A 16,988-nucleotide genomic window follows, 5' to 3' on the forward strand; every position below is an offset into this window, starting at 1 on the left:
TCTAGGGCATGCCCCTGCTTGCTTAGAAATCAATAGGAGCTGTGCTGTTGTTTCCTGTGGGAGCAGGATCAGGGTCTTAGGGACTGATGCTGCAAACAGTTTACCTCTGGGCATAATCCTTACTGCCATGAGTAGTTCTAGCCAATAGGACAATTCTCAATGTGTCTTGTGATAAGAGTGTGCAGGGCTGCAATTTAAATTGTAAATAAAGAACATGCTTATTTATTACTTTAACAGAAAATCAACAACAGCAACAAATTTCTGTAAATCCTCCATATCCATTTTGAAATAACATAACTGCCACCCACAAAGCCAGGAAGTTCAGAGTTAGTGCTGAAACACTAGCCTGAAATCATTCCACCATTTCTAGGCCCATGCAGCCAAATTCAGCCCTGGTATAAAGGGACATGCTTTCTAATTGAAATCTATGAGCGGGGGCGGCTCTAGGCCCCAGCACGCCATGTGCGTGCTTGGGGCGGCGTGCCACGGGGAGCGCTCTGCCGGTCACCGGGAGGGCGGCAGGCGGCTCCGGTAAACCTCCCGAAGGCGTGCCTGCGGAGGATCCGCTGGTCCCACGGCTTCGGTGGAGCATCCACAGCCATGTCTGCGGGAGGTCCACTGGAGCCGCGGGACCGGCGACCGGCAGAGCGCCCCCCGCGGCGTGCCGCCGTGCTTGGGGCGGCGAAATGGCTAGAGCCGCCCCTGTCTATGAGTTGCAGCAACTTATGCTAGATCTGAATTTGGCTTGTAATTTATGTCCATTGTGACTTCACAAGACAAACATACTGTTCACTCAACAGGTTTTACCACAATCTTGGTAAAAATCTCTATTTAGATACATTATTCCTTTAAAGGTGATTTTTTTTGACTCAGTAAATAAAATTATATCAGTCAAAAGTACTCAGAGGGCCTTAAATTTACATTATGGATAAGTACCCTGCACTATTGTAGCTCACCGATCCAGTACTCCTAGTATATTGTTTTAATTTCTGATTAGTTGTATATGGCTACATTTTTAAAAAATCATTTTGTTAAAAAAAATAAATGTTTCTTTCCCTGCTGGGTTCCTTTAACTTTTTGCCAACTTTCAGCACTCAACAAAATGTCTCAAAAAATTTAGATAAACTCTTGCAAATTGTAAGTGTTTCTACTTCTAACAGGATGAAAAACTGCATCCGAAGAAGTGAGCTGCAGCTCACGAAAGCTCATGCTAAAATAAATTTGTTAGTCTTTAAGGTGCCACAAGTACTCCTGTTCTTTTTGCAAGTACTTTGTTTCTCATTTAGGGGACTTAGGGTATTTTAGGTATATGTGGATTTAGCCTTTTTAAAAGAACCTCCTTGTTCATTTGAAAAACTTTGATAAATGGGAACATTTTTTATTTATTGTTTTTGCATACATGCTTACCTGCTTTCCCTCTCCCCATGTTAGATCTGCAAGTAAAGAGGAAATAGAAGACATTAACCAAACCGTTTGGAGAGAACGCAAAATCAGCACAATATGGCACAGCCTAGCATTGTTCTTGGATTATTCATAATGACTGTTTTATCAATGCTGGATGGAAGTTCAGCTTTCCTATTAAATCAGCGTCTGAAGGGAAGATTTCAAAGGGACCGCAGAAACATCCGTCCAAACATCATTCTCGTTCTTACTGACGATCAGGATGTAGAACTTGGTAAGAGCCAAACAGAGTATTTTAGCTCACAGATATGGCATTGCTTTTGCTTGGGGCTAGAGTCTGCTCTCAGACACTCTAGTGTAAATGAACATTTTGACCAGTGCAGCAGAGAACAGAATCTAATCCCTAACCTGCAAATGAATTTTTTTCTGTGTGAAATGTATAATAGAAGGAACAAGTGGTAAAATATTGTAAAAACTTTTATCTGTACATGTAAAATATTTTCTAGTAATATACTAACTCACTGACAGCAAATGTAACATCAATATAAGATTTGATACGTTCTGTCTCTGGGGTTATATCCTGCTTTGGTAGGGAAACAAAACTTTGATTTTTAATGTTTATTTTCAATTTGCTTATTAATGTTATGTGCACAAGCTGGGAAGTTGCACACAAAGATGGTAGGTTTAGATACATAACTGGCTTTTCATGTAATTTCCCAATTTCCTTGTGAAACTGTAGTATTTGAAGCACAAATTGTTTTTTCATCTCTAAATTCCATTATTTAATAGTATTCCAAGAAATTAAAACTCTTTTAGGGTTTTTTCCCACGAAGATAAGTATTTGATTACTGCCAAGATCATTTAGGATCAGAAGATTCTACCTGCTTATCCAGCTCTGATCATCTGTTCCACTAGTTGAAGTTGTAATTGTTGAGGAAAGAAGATTAAGCAAAGAAAGTTTGTTTAATCTTAATGATTTGACATAACGATTAAATTGAGAAGCTTGCTGAAAAATTAACCTATATCTTTGCAGAATGTTGTGTATAGTGAGAAGCAATTACCAGAAAGCAGTTTTATATGAGTAGTTTTTTAGGTACATTTATAAATGGATTTATGAAGCCCATGTCTGTTCAAAAGTTGAGGGGATAGAATCTGTTTTGTTTCTTTTGAGTGCTGTTAAAGCAAATTTCCAGTACAGTAGATGAGAAAACAAATTGTGGGGGGAAAGGTGGAGCATTGTAGTAAAATGAAGTAACTTTGATTTATGCAGGGACAGCTGCTGTTCTAAACCAAAAGTGTATGATGACATCATGACAAAGCTTTTATAGATACTTTCTTTTTATCAGTGTTTCTGCATGTCATAAGCTATATCCCAATTGTCACTTGGTTCAAAAGGTAACTAGAAAGTTTTCTGGTGTAACAGGATAAGAAATAAAACGTTAGTTTAAGTGAGGCAGGTTCCAAAGGTTTTGTTTGTTTGTTTGTTTTTTGGCGTGATGGTAATGTTTTTCACAATTAGACAGACCAGTTTCAATAATGCATATCCAAAAAAGCCAAATACATTATCTCACAGTCTCATGTGACCAAAATCCAGAGGGTGGTCCTAAAAAATTTATCACTTTCTATTTTATGCCCGCCTGCCTGTCTCTGATGCAATTGTTAATGTCCTCTGGGCAGTATACTTCTTTTCTCAGGTAATCTGATGTCTCTTTCCAATTTCAAGCACACTGGGCATCTGTCCACACAAATTAGGGTCCGGCTGGAGAAAATGCATTTGATGAAGCTGAGATTTGATATTATCATATTCCAATTAATGGCTTCATGAGACCAGATGTTTGTTTGAGATCATTTTTTATTCTTAAATTGGCCAACTTTATCTATCCAAAGTGCTGTTTATGAGTATTGGAGTTAATGCATTCAGGAACATGGAAACAAGATGTCAGTTGCAGTTTGGTCTACAGATAGCAAATGCAAGCTAACAAAAATTTGGAAATGTTTAGAGGTGCAGTTTAGAAAACTGAGCACAGCGAAGATTACCAGTATTTCTGAGGAAATTCAGAAGGAAGCTGTGTTTTTGGTGGGCAGAGCTGGCATGTGACTTCATTTTGTTTTTCTGCAGAGATTGTTTTGTGGCTATTTCTGATGTGAAAGGAGAGAGGATACAATATCAGGCTCAAACAGCCTTCCCCTTATTTTAACCTAAGGTGTGTTTAACAATATAGCAGTAACAGGTGTGGTTTGCCAAAAGGAGATGCAGAGCATTCAGGAAAGGGGCTTAACTTCCCTTTTATTTGTTCTGCTGTTAATCATACTTTTTACTCAGGAAACCAAACCCTAACCATGGATTGAAACAAGGGAGGGTCTGATGAAAAGACTGCACGATCCTTGGGTCACAGGAGTTGGAATGTGCTGTGCTGGATATAAATGAGAGAAGATAACTGCTTTCTTGTGACCTCTCCGAAGACCGAGGAGGCGTTTAGTCAACTATTGGAACAGGCATGCTTAGTGGCTTGTCTTCCTAATTATGAGAATTGTACTGAGTAGTGAACAAGTTGGTATATGGGTAAGATGAGGCGAAATATACTGGTGGTAGAAAAGGCTTAAATTACACCCAGAGATTAATTTTCCAATTAGATTAATGAGAATCCAAGCTGTCCTAGTGCTGATGTCCAATGCATTATAAATCCCAGGATCTCCAGTTTAATTTGGACTGAGGTTTGAATATCATATTACTGTAGTTACAATAGGTCAGTGGTTCTCAACCTGTAGACCGCTTATGGCCCAATCAGCACACAGCTGCAGCTCCCATGATATCCTCAGGGCCATAAATGGGGTGGGGCAGGAGGGGCACCCGCTGGGGTGCAGAGCCCGTGGGAGGAGTGCAAAAATCAAGCCCCCCTGGCAGGATGAGGCCCAGTGACGTCAGCCCCCCCTCCTCCCCCAGCAGGATTGGGCCAAGCAGCATCAGCAGGAGGCCAGGGTGATTAGCACCTCCCACCCTGCAGGATCATGGATCCAGTGACCTCCACTGGAGCAGACTCCCTGGCACTAGGACTGCAGCAGCAGGCAGGCAGGCAGGGCAGGTTGCACAGCTCAGCTACCTGCAGTGGAGATTGGAAGCCAGCAGATATGGGGAGAGGTGCAGGGGCTATGGGGAGGGGAGTGCAGCCGGTGCATGGGGGACAGACTCTAGTTGGGTGGCTGGGGGCAGTGCTTGGATGGGGAGCTAGGTACAATCCCTGGATGGGGGGTTGAATGCTTGGGGGAGGGCAGTTCTTGGGGGGGGGGCTGGGGACAGTTGCTGGGGTAGGCTGGGGGGCAGTCCCTGGGGCAGGGGAGGACTCGATGCTGGAGGAGCCAGTCCCGGGTGGGGAGGAATGGGGTTCTGATCTGGACAGAGTACCCTGTCTCTGCAGGACAAACACCATGAGCAACACGTAATGCATGCTGGAAGATGCTAAGCCTCCCCAAACCTCGTGCTGCTTGGGGCGAGGCCCAATGGCAGATTTTGGGGCCCTGGAAAAATCTCCCCCCACCCTGGCCCCAGGGCTGAAGGAGTTCTCACTTCCCGGGGCGCAGAGCCGCCGGGGGTGAGAAGGAACAACCAGCAGGAGGCTCGGGGAGGGGAAACGGGTGGAACTGCAGGGGAAAGGGCAGAATGGGGAGGGGCCATGGGCAGAACGGGGGAGAGGTTCCGGGCTCGCAGCTCCAGCCAGGACCAAGAGCTCCACCTTGGTCCTGGCTGAGGCTGAGCGCTCGACCCCAGCTGAGGCTGAGCTCTCAGCCCCCTCCCGCCCCCAGCTGGGGCCATGGGGGTGGGGCCTCGGCCAGAAGAGGCAGGGCAGGAGGCTAGCCTCACGAAGAGGAAGCTTCGCCTGCTGCCCATGACAGGCACGTGTGCCAACCCAGTGTTGGGGTGGTCTGGATGCTGGGAGGGACAGTCCCTGGGGGGTTGGGTGACAGGAGGACATTCCCTGGCTGGGGGACAGTCTGGGGAGCGGCTTGGGGGCAGTCCCTGGGTGCAGGTGCTGTGTGCATGGGGGACAGTCCCTGGCTGCGGGGCTGGGTGCATGGGGGGGCTGAGTGCATGGGGGGGACATTCCCTGGCTGCGGGGCACCCCACACCAGGCAGGCCTCCCCATCTTTGTAGGCAGGCTCCACAGCCATGTTCTCCGAGTGCTCAGCCCAACTGTGCTGCCAGCAGCAGCACGGAAGTGACGGTGGCAATATACCATGCCAGGACACCCTTACAGTAAATTAATTGTAATAGTAATATTTTGATTTATTTTGCTAATTTAAAATGCTCTTGGTAGACATTTGCCAGTGTTGAAATGAAAGGTACTATATCAATATGAATCATATTGCTGCCATATAACACATACTAAACCTTATGTTTTGTAGATGTGGAGCCTGCCTACAAAGATGGGGAGACCTGCCTGTTTTGGGGTGCCCCGTAGCCAGGGAATGTCCCCCCCCATGCACTCAGCTCCCCCATGCACCCAGCCCCCTTATGTTTTGTAGATGTGTGTACGTACACACACACACACACACACACGTACGTACACACACACACACACACACACACACACACACAGCTGCATATGTGGCCCATAATGGTAAATAGATTGAGAATTAGAGCCGGATACAAATTTATATTCACAGATTTGCGTGGATACAAATTTATATTCACAGATATAAATCGGTTTTCGTAGAACTGCAGGGCTCCCCTGGGAACCACAGTGGTGAAGGGAGCAGAAACGGGCTGCCGCTCTCAGGAGCCAGCATCCCATGCTGGCAACTCCTCCAGCACAGCTGTACCCCCACCCCCAGCCCTACCCCCGTCCCTTCCACGCAGCTGTCTGCATCTCCAGTCTGGGAGTGTGTGCGCCTAGGGTGACCAGGTGTCCCAATATTATAGGGACAGTCCCGATTTTGGGGGCTTTTTCTTATATAGGCTCCTATTACCCCCAACCTCATCCCGATTTTTAGAACACAAGAGCATGACCAGGGACAGCTGCCACTGAGCCTGATGCCCGCCCTAGTGGGCGGGGCTGAGGGCGGTTCAGCCGCGCTGGAGGAGCTGCCGGAGTGGAACGCTGGCTCCTGGAAGCCGCGGCCCCATGTTCTGCTCCTAAACAATCGTGTTCTCTAACTGATCAGCAACGTAACAACGAAACAACGTTAACCGGGATGACTTTAAGTGAGGAGTTACTGTACTTCATTCATGTTAGTGAGATCTGAGTAACTTGTTGATATATGTCCTATTGAATAAGTACAAATCTGGCACAAGAGGACAATGTGCTTGGCAGTTTTCCTACATAGAGAGAGGTGATCTGTTAGCAGCTTTTAAAAGAAAGAAGCACAAAGAGGGAAAATTGGGGGGAAATAGTATGTAAGATGGAAATAGAAATAGAAAGCAAGCATAATGTTTATGAGAGCATTCATTAACATTCCAGAGGTTGAATAGACATGTCCACCTACAGGTAGCTCTCAAATTTAGCTACAAAACAGATGAAGTCACTTGGAGATTAATTCAAGCTCTTTAACAAGTGTAGCTGCCAAAAACTTATATTAATTGCATGATCTCTGACAATAAAATGCTAGTTAATGAAACATTCAGAATTAGATCTTCAAACAGCTGCTAAAGTTATTTATTTATGTTGAGCAAGTTTCTACTATTGGCTTATACTGAAGAATTCACAATAAATTCTGCTCCTGCAGACAATCATTTAAATTCACATACAAGATTTTTATATTTCCCTTTTCAAGATTTATATCTTTTAAAGATGTTAATGTATTTTAACACCTAAAGGGAAATCTTATCTTTAACATTACACACCATTATTGGTTAGCTGGAGAGACTTGACTGGATCCCACTATCAGAGCACAGGAAAGTAGTTTCTCATGGACTAATATTTGAATGCTTGTATGACTAATGCTTTGTATTTGTGCTGTGATCATATATTTTGCAAATGTGAACACAGAGATAAACTTTGCTATGGGTATGTAATAGTGAATGTACTCAGACAAGTCTCCAGAAGAAGGTCCAGTCATAGTGTGAATATTTAATAAATACAAGCAAGCAGGGGATGTGTGGGAAACAGTATGCAGTGAGGCATATTTTTAAGGCATGGCAAAATGTGTGTGCAAAAACATATGCAGTAGTATGCACAAAAAAACTGCGTTTGTGTGTTTGAATCTCTTATAACTATCTGTCTTTTCTATACCTGTTACAGCCTGCTCAGTTATTGTTTCAGTACAACAAAGTCCTCTTTCTTAATATGCCCTGCCATGCAGCAATATTTGAAGAACTTTTGATAAGTGTCGTACATGCACACTCCTGGGATCTAGTGCTTCTATTGGCCATACCATATATACTTCCTTTGCACTTTTCCTCATAATCTTTGGATGGATAATAGAGCCCTTCTGTGATATGAATTTCTCAGATTCATTATATCCCTGAAAGATGTTGCAGGGCTCATCATAAGACCACCATCTACTCTGAATGTTAAATTGTGCTACTGAAGATCCCTACAGTTGTCATCTTAATATGTATGCGTCTAGGTACCTGGGATGTCTGCATCTCTGTTCTGACCATTTTATCTCGTCTGTCCTCCATTTACAGTGGAGGAGAAGATAAGGGGCTCTCTGACACATAATGCAGGGAAAGCTTCATTCTCAGATGGTAGGGGATAATTATTAGTACACAAACAGAGTTGTAAAAAGGAGTGACTTCTCAGTGTCTGCCACAGAGCTTGCACAGTTTTGTAGTGTTTCCTCAATGTCAAGACCTCACTCAGTCTGTAGAGAGTTTGTCTGTGAATTTTCCACATTATAATATTAGTCTAAACAGTGACATCAGCAGTAGAATAAACTCTGAAGAGAGATCAAGCAAAACAAGTTGTTGCAGCTGATGTTACATGAAGTCCAAACAGAACTTCAGCCTAGTACTATATACCTTTTATGCTTCTCTTTGTCTACTGGACAGCTGAATGCATCAAACAGATGACTCTCAGCAAATCTTTCACCATAGATTTTCTTAGTTCTCCAAAAAGCACACCGTTACAGATAAGGCAACTTTATTATCTATGATTTTAGACTTGTAACAGACCTTTTTTCTGAATAAAATGTTGACACTTCAAAGCATAACGTCTCTTAGCACATCAGAATCTAACTAATGAAATCCCGGAAGGTTTTCCCACTCGAGAGAAGATGGTTTACAGAGATTCCAATCACAGTAACACACAAGTGATGTTCTGCCATAGAAGAATATAATTTCTATTTTCCTTTAATGTCATCAAGTTTGTGTTGGAGGCAGGATGAAGAAAATAAGTTTTGGTTGGCTGGCTCAGTGTTGTTCTAAAATATTTAAAGCTGGCCTATTTAAGATTGCATGGAAGGGTATGCTTGGTTTTTGCCTCCACTGATCTGTCACTCTGCATTATTTCTCAAGCTGGGGAAGCAGATTAGATCATATGTTTTTGTATTAAAGACTGTTGATATATAGGGTCTTGTCATTGCAGCAGTTTTATTAAAGAAGGTTACTGTCCCCAAGGGGAGACTTAACATGTAGAGTTATTTATGCACAGATGCCTCTGTCATTTAAAGGGGTTGTTAAAATTGTATTTTAATAATAGAATGACAAAACATTCCTTCAGCCTGTTAAAATTGTATTTTAATAGTGGAATGACAAAACATTCCTTCAGCCTGCTTTATTTATTTTTGAATTAGCTCATAAGACAGAGCAGTGCTAACATTTGCAATTTTTGAGCTCACACACAGTAAAACTGGCTGTTATAATTGTAACTGAAGTTAGAGGCTTTGAAGAGGAATGCTGCTCCCAAAGTACAAACTTCTCTATTTTGTGATTATAAAAAAGGTCTTGTCTATTTTTTTTAAAGATACTTCTATTTAGTATGTGTGGTATAACAGGTTCTTTTACAGGGGAGTCAGTCTTACAAATGGCCTTTCGTTCCTGTGATGAAGAATTACAAAGATGAGTTCTGATTAGCTGAAAAGGTTCCCGACAAAAACATTATTTTTGTCTTCAAACAAAATGATCTCAAGAAATCTAATGCCATGGTAATTTTAAGATGAAAAGACTTGCAGTAGAAATTCTCCTTCATGGAACCAGGGAGTCAGATTTCCTACATGGATTGCAACCATTCTCACCACCCTTTAGATTTTGAGTCATGGTTGTATCAATGTGCCCTGTATCAAATCAACTCACTGTTGCAATTTCATAATGAAATCCCTTCCTAAAGAGCTTAGAAGAAACCTAAACCCATTATTGACAGAAACAATGTACAGTTTGTGCCAGATGGTTGCAGGATACATTGATTAAAACTGAACTATTAATCCAACTCAACCTTGGGTAAATTAGCCCCAGCTCCACTCCAACATGAAACCTTATGCTAATCCTGATATTGTCTGTAAGGTACTTTGTTCCCATTCATAACAGGATGGATTTGATGATATGTAAAGTTTTTTATTTATTTGGGATTTTTTTAAGTGCATGTCGTACTAGTGCCAATTAAACTTCCTTCTAGATCAAGTATAGTCCAAGCAGCAGCAGTACAAGTTTTCCCCATCAATATGCTTTAATTCTAATCTAGAGGGACCACGTTTACGAGTCAGAGGGAAACTCATTCTCCATGTCTTTTCAATCCTTGATTTCTCTGCACAGAGAGACAATGAGTGCCAATTGTGATGGTGGCTTCTTTGAAGTGGATGCCTCCCCATCAAGAACTGGGTTGAGTCCAGAAGAATGTGTCACCCAGGAAACAGGGTAGCCATTGATAGCAGTGGCTTTTGGTCATTGTTGACCTTGGTTGTATTTGAACCACTGAAGGAAGGAATGAGAGCAGCAGAATAAGGACAATTGACTTCAAAAAAGCAGACTTTAACAAACTCAGAGAACTGGTAGGTAAGGTCCCATGAGAACAAGATCTAAGGGAAAAAAGAGTTCAGGAGAGTTGACAGTTTCTTAAAGAGACTATATAAAAGGCAAAAATGCAAACTATCCCGACGTGAAGGAAAGATTGGAAGAAGAGGAAGAGTTCAATATGGCTCCATCAGGAGTTCTTTAATGACCTGAAAATCAAAAAGGATTCCTACCAAAAAGTGGAAACATGGATGAATTGCTAAGGAGGAATACAAAAGAATAGCTCAAGAATATAGGGACAAAATCAGAAAGACTAAGGCATAAAATGAGTTACCCCTAGGAAGGAACATACAAGGTAAGAAGAAGAGGTTCTTTAAATACATTAGGAGCAAGAGAAAGACAAAGGGGAGTGTAGGTCCTCTACTTAGCAGAAAAGGAGAGCTAATAAGTGATGACATCAAGAATGCTGAGGTGTTTAATATCCGGTTTGCTTCAGTCTTCTTCAGTAAAAAGGTTAATTGTGGCCAGATGCTTAACACAATTAATATTAACAACAAGGGGAAAGGAGTGCAAGCCAAAATAGGGCAATAGCAGGTTAAAGATCATTTAGCTAAGTTAGATGTATTCAATGTGGCAGGACCTGCTGAAATTCATCCTAGGGTATTTAAGGAACTAGCTGAAGCAATCTCAGAACCATTAGCAATTATCTTTGAGACCTCGTGGAGGGCAGGTAAAGTCCTAGAGGACTGGAGAAGGGGAAACAGTACCAGTCTTTAAAAGGGGAACAAATTGGATCTGGGGAACTATAGACCAGTCAGCCTAACTTTGATACCTGGAGAAATACTGGAACAAATTATTAAACAATCAGTTTGTAAGCACCTAGAGGATAATAGGGTTATAAGAAATCGCCAGCATGGATTTGTCAAGAACAAATCATGCCAAACCAACCTATTTTCCTTCTTTGACAGGATTACAGGCTTAGTGGATGGGGGGAAGCCGTAGATATGATGTATCTTGATTTTAGTATGGCTTTTGATACAGTTCCACATGATATTCTCATAAGCAAACTAGGGAAATGCAGACTAGATGAAATTATTATAAGATGGCTGCATAACTGGTTGAAGGAATATACTCAAAAAGTAGTTATCAATGGTTCAGAGTCAGACTGGTAGGGCGTATCGAATGGTGCCCTGCAGCGATTGGCCCCGGGTCTGATACTGTTCACTAATCCAAGTCATTAATGAAATTATTGAAGTGGAGAGTATGCTGATAAAATTTGCAGATGACACCAAGCTGGGTGGGGTAGCAAGCACTTTGGATGAGATGACTGGAATTCAAAATGACCTTGACAAATTGGAGAATTGGTCTGAAATCAACAATACGAAATTCAATTTTACGTGCGAAGTACTTCACTTGGGAAGGAAAAATTGAATGCATGACTACAAATGGGGAAAACTGGGTAGGCAGTAGTGCTGCTGAAAAGGGTATAGATTACTGTGGATCACAAATTGAATATGAGTCAACAATATGGTGCAGTTGTGAAAAAGGTTATCATCATTCAGAGGTGCATTAACAGGAGTGTCATGTAAGACACCGGAGGCAGTTGTCCCATTTTAGTGAACATTGGTGAGACCTCACCTGAAGTTCTGTGTTCAGTTCTGGGCACCACGTTTTAGGAAAGATGTGAACAAATTGGAGAGAGTGCAGTAGAGAGAAATAAAAATGATCAAAAGTTTAGAAAAACTGACTTATGAGAAAAGGTTAAAAAAACTGGGCATGATTTAGTTTCTAGAAAAGACCGATAGTCTTCAAAATATTAAAGGACAGCTATAAAGAAGACTGTGATCAGTTGTTCTCCATGTTCACTGAAGGTAGGATAAGAAGTAATTGGCTTAATCTTCAGCAAGGGAGATTTAGGTTAGGTATTAGGAAAACCTTTCTAACTACAAGGATAGTTAAACTCTGGAATAGGCTTCCAAGGGAGGTTGTGGATTCCCCATAATTCAGTACATAAGAACGCCCATACTGGGTCAGACCAAAGTATCCTGTCATCCAACAGTGGCCAATTCCAGGTGCCCTAGAGGGAATGGACAGAACAGGTAATCATCAAGTGATCCATTCTCAGCTTCTAGCAAACAGAGGCTAGGGACACCATCCTTGTTCATCCTGGCTAATAGCCATTGATGGACCTATCCTCCATTAACTTATCTAGTTCTTTTTTGGAGGTCTTTAAGAACAGATTGAACGAACACCTGCCAGGGATGGTCTAGGTCTATTTGGTCTTGCCTCAGTACAAGGGGCTGGATTTGATGACCTCTCAAGGTCCCTTCCAGCCCTACATTTATAATCTTCTAGTAAGAATCTGTAATCTGTAATATTGTATTCAGAAATCTTGCATTCCTTATTGGGCTTGTTTTGTCTAATAGATGTCCTTGTCCACTTGCAATTTGTTTTCTCCTCCTCTGCCTGACACTGGTAGACTTAGCATGTGAGCTTGTGGCTTGTTCTTTTAACTGAAAACAAGAAAAACCTTTTGTAAGCTGCTGATGGTTTTCTTCTTTTAGGTTCTATGCAAGTGATGAATAAGACGAGGCGGATCATGGAACAGGGAGGTGCTCACTTCATCAATGCCTTTGTGACAACCCCAATGTGCTGCCCATCCCGCTCCTCTATTCTCACGGGGAAATATGTTCACAACCACAACACCTACACTAACAATGAGAACTGCTCCTCTCCATCCTGGCAAGCTCAGCATGAAATACGCACATTTGCAATATACCTGAATAACACAGGATACAGGACAGGTAAGACCCGTGCACCAAACCATCTCTCCAGCTGCTGACTTGTGAACAAAAAACCACAAACCAGGCACAGACCTCGCAGCAAATAGAAAATCCAGTGTCCTATCTCCTAGTTTATTCTTGTAAAGGGCCACAGGAGCAGCATATCTTGTTGGCATGGAACTGAACCCAGGGCATGACATACCACTTACAGCACTTATATACTGTGCTGGTAAATTATACTTTGATGCTCCTAAGGTGGATAAGGCAGAACCTTCAGTGAAGAGGAAAGAAACTGGGAGAGCGCCAGGGCCTAGACGGAGAGAAGATGGAGTTCCTCTTAAAACAGATAAATTAGTTTAGTAAAACTAGGGAAAGAAGAGAAGAAACGTCACCTTGGTCAGTCTGTGTGTGTGTGTGTTGGGTTGGGTTGGGGTGGAGTGATTGGTTACTATGGAGATGATTTCCCAAATAGAGGATTAAGAAAAAAAATTGAGCTGAGGAATAGGTAGCAGGAGCAGATGAAGTCTTGAGAAACAAAAGATCCTGTTTGCATGCAAATGCCTCTGAGTAATAAAGAGTCTAGGAAGAGGAATTCAGAACATATGAGATGCTGCCTCAAGCCCATTTCTTTCTGGTGTCCACAAACCCTGCAGTGCAAGAGCTTGCCCATTACTTTGAGTTTACTAGCACTGAGCTGCTCATTAGCACCTTGTAGGTCAGGAAGCATTTCATACAAAACCCTAGGCCTGCATACATTAACAAAGCTCTTTGGGGCAGGGACTGTCATTTACCATATGTTTGTATAGTACCTAGCACAGTAGATTCTTGATCTGGTTGACGCTGCTAGGCACTTCTGCAATATTAATGTTCAATAGTAGCCATAATATTTTCTTCGGTGCTCAGACAGCAGGTAGTGGTTTTCAAACAAACTGGGTATTTCCTTGCTTTGTTTTGCTCAGATAAAGGCTTGAATGAGTCTTGAAATCGAGGAAGTGTGTCTGCCTAATTACTTGATAGAATTTCCTTTCATTTATCACTCCTGGTATTAACATCTATGACCCTACAAAATGCACATGATGCTGAGGTCATGTTTTCCTCTTTATAATGCATTTGTCCTTTGTTTGCTGCTATTTGATCATTGTAATTGTTGTTGTTGTAATATTCAATGTCCAAATCATGAACACTTGCTGTTCTTATTGACTTCAGTAAGAGTCACAGATGTTCATCTCTCAGGATTTGGACTCAAATTTAAATAGGAAGTTCAAGTAAAAATAGTCAGTTTTAATATATAGTAAACCTAGACAAAATTTTCAATCTGTCCCAGTTTCAAGCTGTCCCCTGATACAAGCCAAATGTATTGTCACATCTGTTGACATGCAAAGCATACCACTTTTGTGAATGTAAATAGAACAACTGTGTGACTGACTTTCTGGTACGAATGAAATCCCCATTCATACAGACGAATGCAGGGTTTTGTTCATAGAAGCAAATTTGACGGTGGCCACTAACGAAGGCTGGCTGAAACTCTAGACCATGCTGTTCATTTATGATTCCTGGCTTGAATTTACTGATAAGGAGGGTGTATCTGCTGTGTGTGGCAGTGCATTTTACCTGCTTCTTCCAGAGATCTTATCAGATTTACCTGCTTCCCTAACTCATCTCAAGGATTCACATTTTAGAAGATTTGCTATCACACTCATTATCTCACATTTCAAGAAGAAGCTGCTTAGGAGGGTATTTTCAGCTGTGACAAGTAACATTTCACTGCTGAAATGTGAGGTCCTCTTTGAAAATGGCTGCAGCCCTGAACAAAGTCCCTGATTCAGGAAAGGCTCCCTATTAAAGAAACCATGTAAGCACATGCATAAATCTCATTGAAGTCAAAGACAGTGACACTGATTTGCTCTGAGACTATATGATTGTTTCGTTTCATGTTAGTCTTTTCCTTTGAGGGGGGACCATAAGGTCTCCTACATTCACTTTCAAATGGGGAGATTTGAAACTTTAAGGGGGAGGTTTTATTTTAAATCTTTATTTATTTATTTATTTTGTTCCTTTTAGCTCCCAGTCCAGTTACTTTCTCTTTTCTTTATCATTTCTTCCCTCCTTTCTCTTATTAACCCTCTTCTCTCCTTTACCTTCCTTCGTTTCCTTGCCTCTCCCCTTTTCCACCTCCCTAGTTTCTGTATTTGTTTGACTTTGGCCCTTCTCATTGTGGTTTCAGTGTCTGTCCCTGCATTATGTCCCTGTTGTAGACTAGGATTCTCACCATTCTGTGGGATTTTCCTACCTGTTCTCTTACCTGCTCTGTGGTATTTTCTAGTGGCAATGGAAGCAGTGGTTTGGAATTGTTCAGACTCATGCAGTTCCAGCCAGATTTGTACAGCTGCTGCTGACACCCCTGGAACAGTGCCACTTAAGTGCAGGCAGGCGAACCAACATGACGCAGGATTCTCCCACACTTGATCGAGTGGAAAAAGTGTAGGAGGGCAAGAGACCAGCATGATAGTCCCACAATCACTTCCTGAAGTTTAGTCTCTGTTTGTAGTTTTTAAACTCTCTACCAGTCTATCATATTTATAGAGCACCAATCAACATTGCTTGAGCACCATAAACAAGACAGTGAAATCCAGGCAGTATTGAAGTCAATGTGGGTTTTGTAACTGAATTCAGCAGAGGCAGGTTTCACCCAGAGTGCATAAGATTCAGGACTGAGCTGGGGTTTCACCCTTCTGTGGATCAGTTAAAATAAGCACTGGGACGGTACAGAGCTTGGCTTTTCCTTTCCTTCTGCCACCAAGCCTGTAGCAACTGAAAGTATATATGTGTGTCATCATGAGCATTAATTTGGCTTGCAGTCTGGAAAATGCTGGTGTTGTGAGGGGTAACTATAAAGGCTGCCTTGTTCTGTCGGTGCATCTCACCCATGCAGACAGTGAGTTCCTGCTCTCTGTACATCAAACAGTCCAACTCAAGAGCTTCTCATATCATTGCCTTATTACACATTGTGGGAAATTATACAGGAAGGACAATTTAGGTAAACACATTAAGTCAGTTGAAGATTCATTTGTGGAAAAGCATGGTGAAAGCTCTGATGCCTGAATCATCATGATGTGAAATAGTGGGCACTGAGGCTCAGACCCTGAGGAGGAGCCGTCTAGAATGGAGGGAAAACAAAGAGATCTTGTGATAAACATTTCTGAGTGTCTGAGAATTGACTGCCAAAGATTCCGTGTATAAACATTTACAGAAAGAAGGTTCTGTTTTCCATGGATACACGCAGCTTTTGTAAGGAAGCAGCACTTAAAATGCAGGATACGCTGTTGTGGAGGTGTATTTTTCCTAGTAACAAATACCAAGATACTTGATTGTCACACTAACCTACACTTTTTCCATAGATATTAATGAGAAAAGTTTCTCTTTGTTTTTTTTTTCTCTTTTTGGTTGTTTTACGGATTAGGTCTTAAAATTGGTGACGCATTCCAGAATATTATACGTTTTTTCAGTCTCATCTACAGTCAGGAAATGAAAAGGCTTGTGTATCTAATTAAATTCAGCTCTGGTGAAAGTGAGTATTGGCTTCAATGAGGCTTCAGTGGAAGTTATGTTCACTTACATCAGCACTTAACTCAGACCAAAATGCAGCAGGTGCAACTCATTTATGTATATATGGGCCAGATTAGGTCATCCTCACTCACATTGAGTAGTAACCTACTGCAGGTATAACTCAGTGTTTTAAGCGGGGCTATTCACACAATAAAAGGCATTTTGAGTTAGGATGGCAGAATCTGGCCTCATGACATTAGGCTCATACTTGAATTATACAAAAAAATTAATAAATACCAGTTTACACCATTCATTTTTTATGAACTGAGAGAAATATCATTATAGGAGGCCTAGCTCTGCTATTATTTGAGGTT

The 16,988-nt window shown here is 41.8% G+C and overlaps 1 protein-coding gene across 5 annotated transcripts in view; it reads left to right on the plus strand.

Moving 5' to 3' along the window:
* The window catches only part of SULF2 (sulfatase 2), a 249,012-nt gene that overhangs the window by 159,251 nt on the left and 72,773 nt on the right, over positions 1–16,988 (plus strand). For all 5 annotated transcript variants that reach the window (XM_044986391.1, XM_044986390.1, XM_044986387.1 and 2 more), the window contains 2 exons: positions 1,432–1,675; positions 12,850–13,089. In XM_044986391.1, coding sequence (XP_044842326.1) covers positions 1,501–1,675; positions 12,850–13,089 — 415 coding nt within the window. In that variant the 5' untranslated portion in view covers positions 1,432–1,500. The remainder of the gene's footprint in view (positions 1–1,431; positions 1,676–12,849; positions 13,090–16,988) is intronic.

The sequence above is a fragment of the Mauremys mutica genome, chromosome 13 (genome assembly GCF_020497125.1).
Source record: "Mauremys mutica isolate MM-2020 ecotype Southern chromosome 13, ASM2049712v1, whole genome shotgun sequence".
Lineage (NCBI taxonomy): Eukaryota > Metazoa > Chordata > Testudines > Geoemydidae > Mauremys > Mauremys mutica.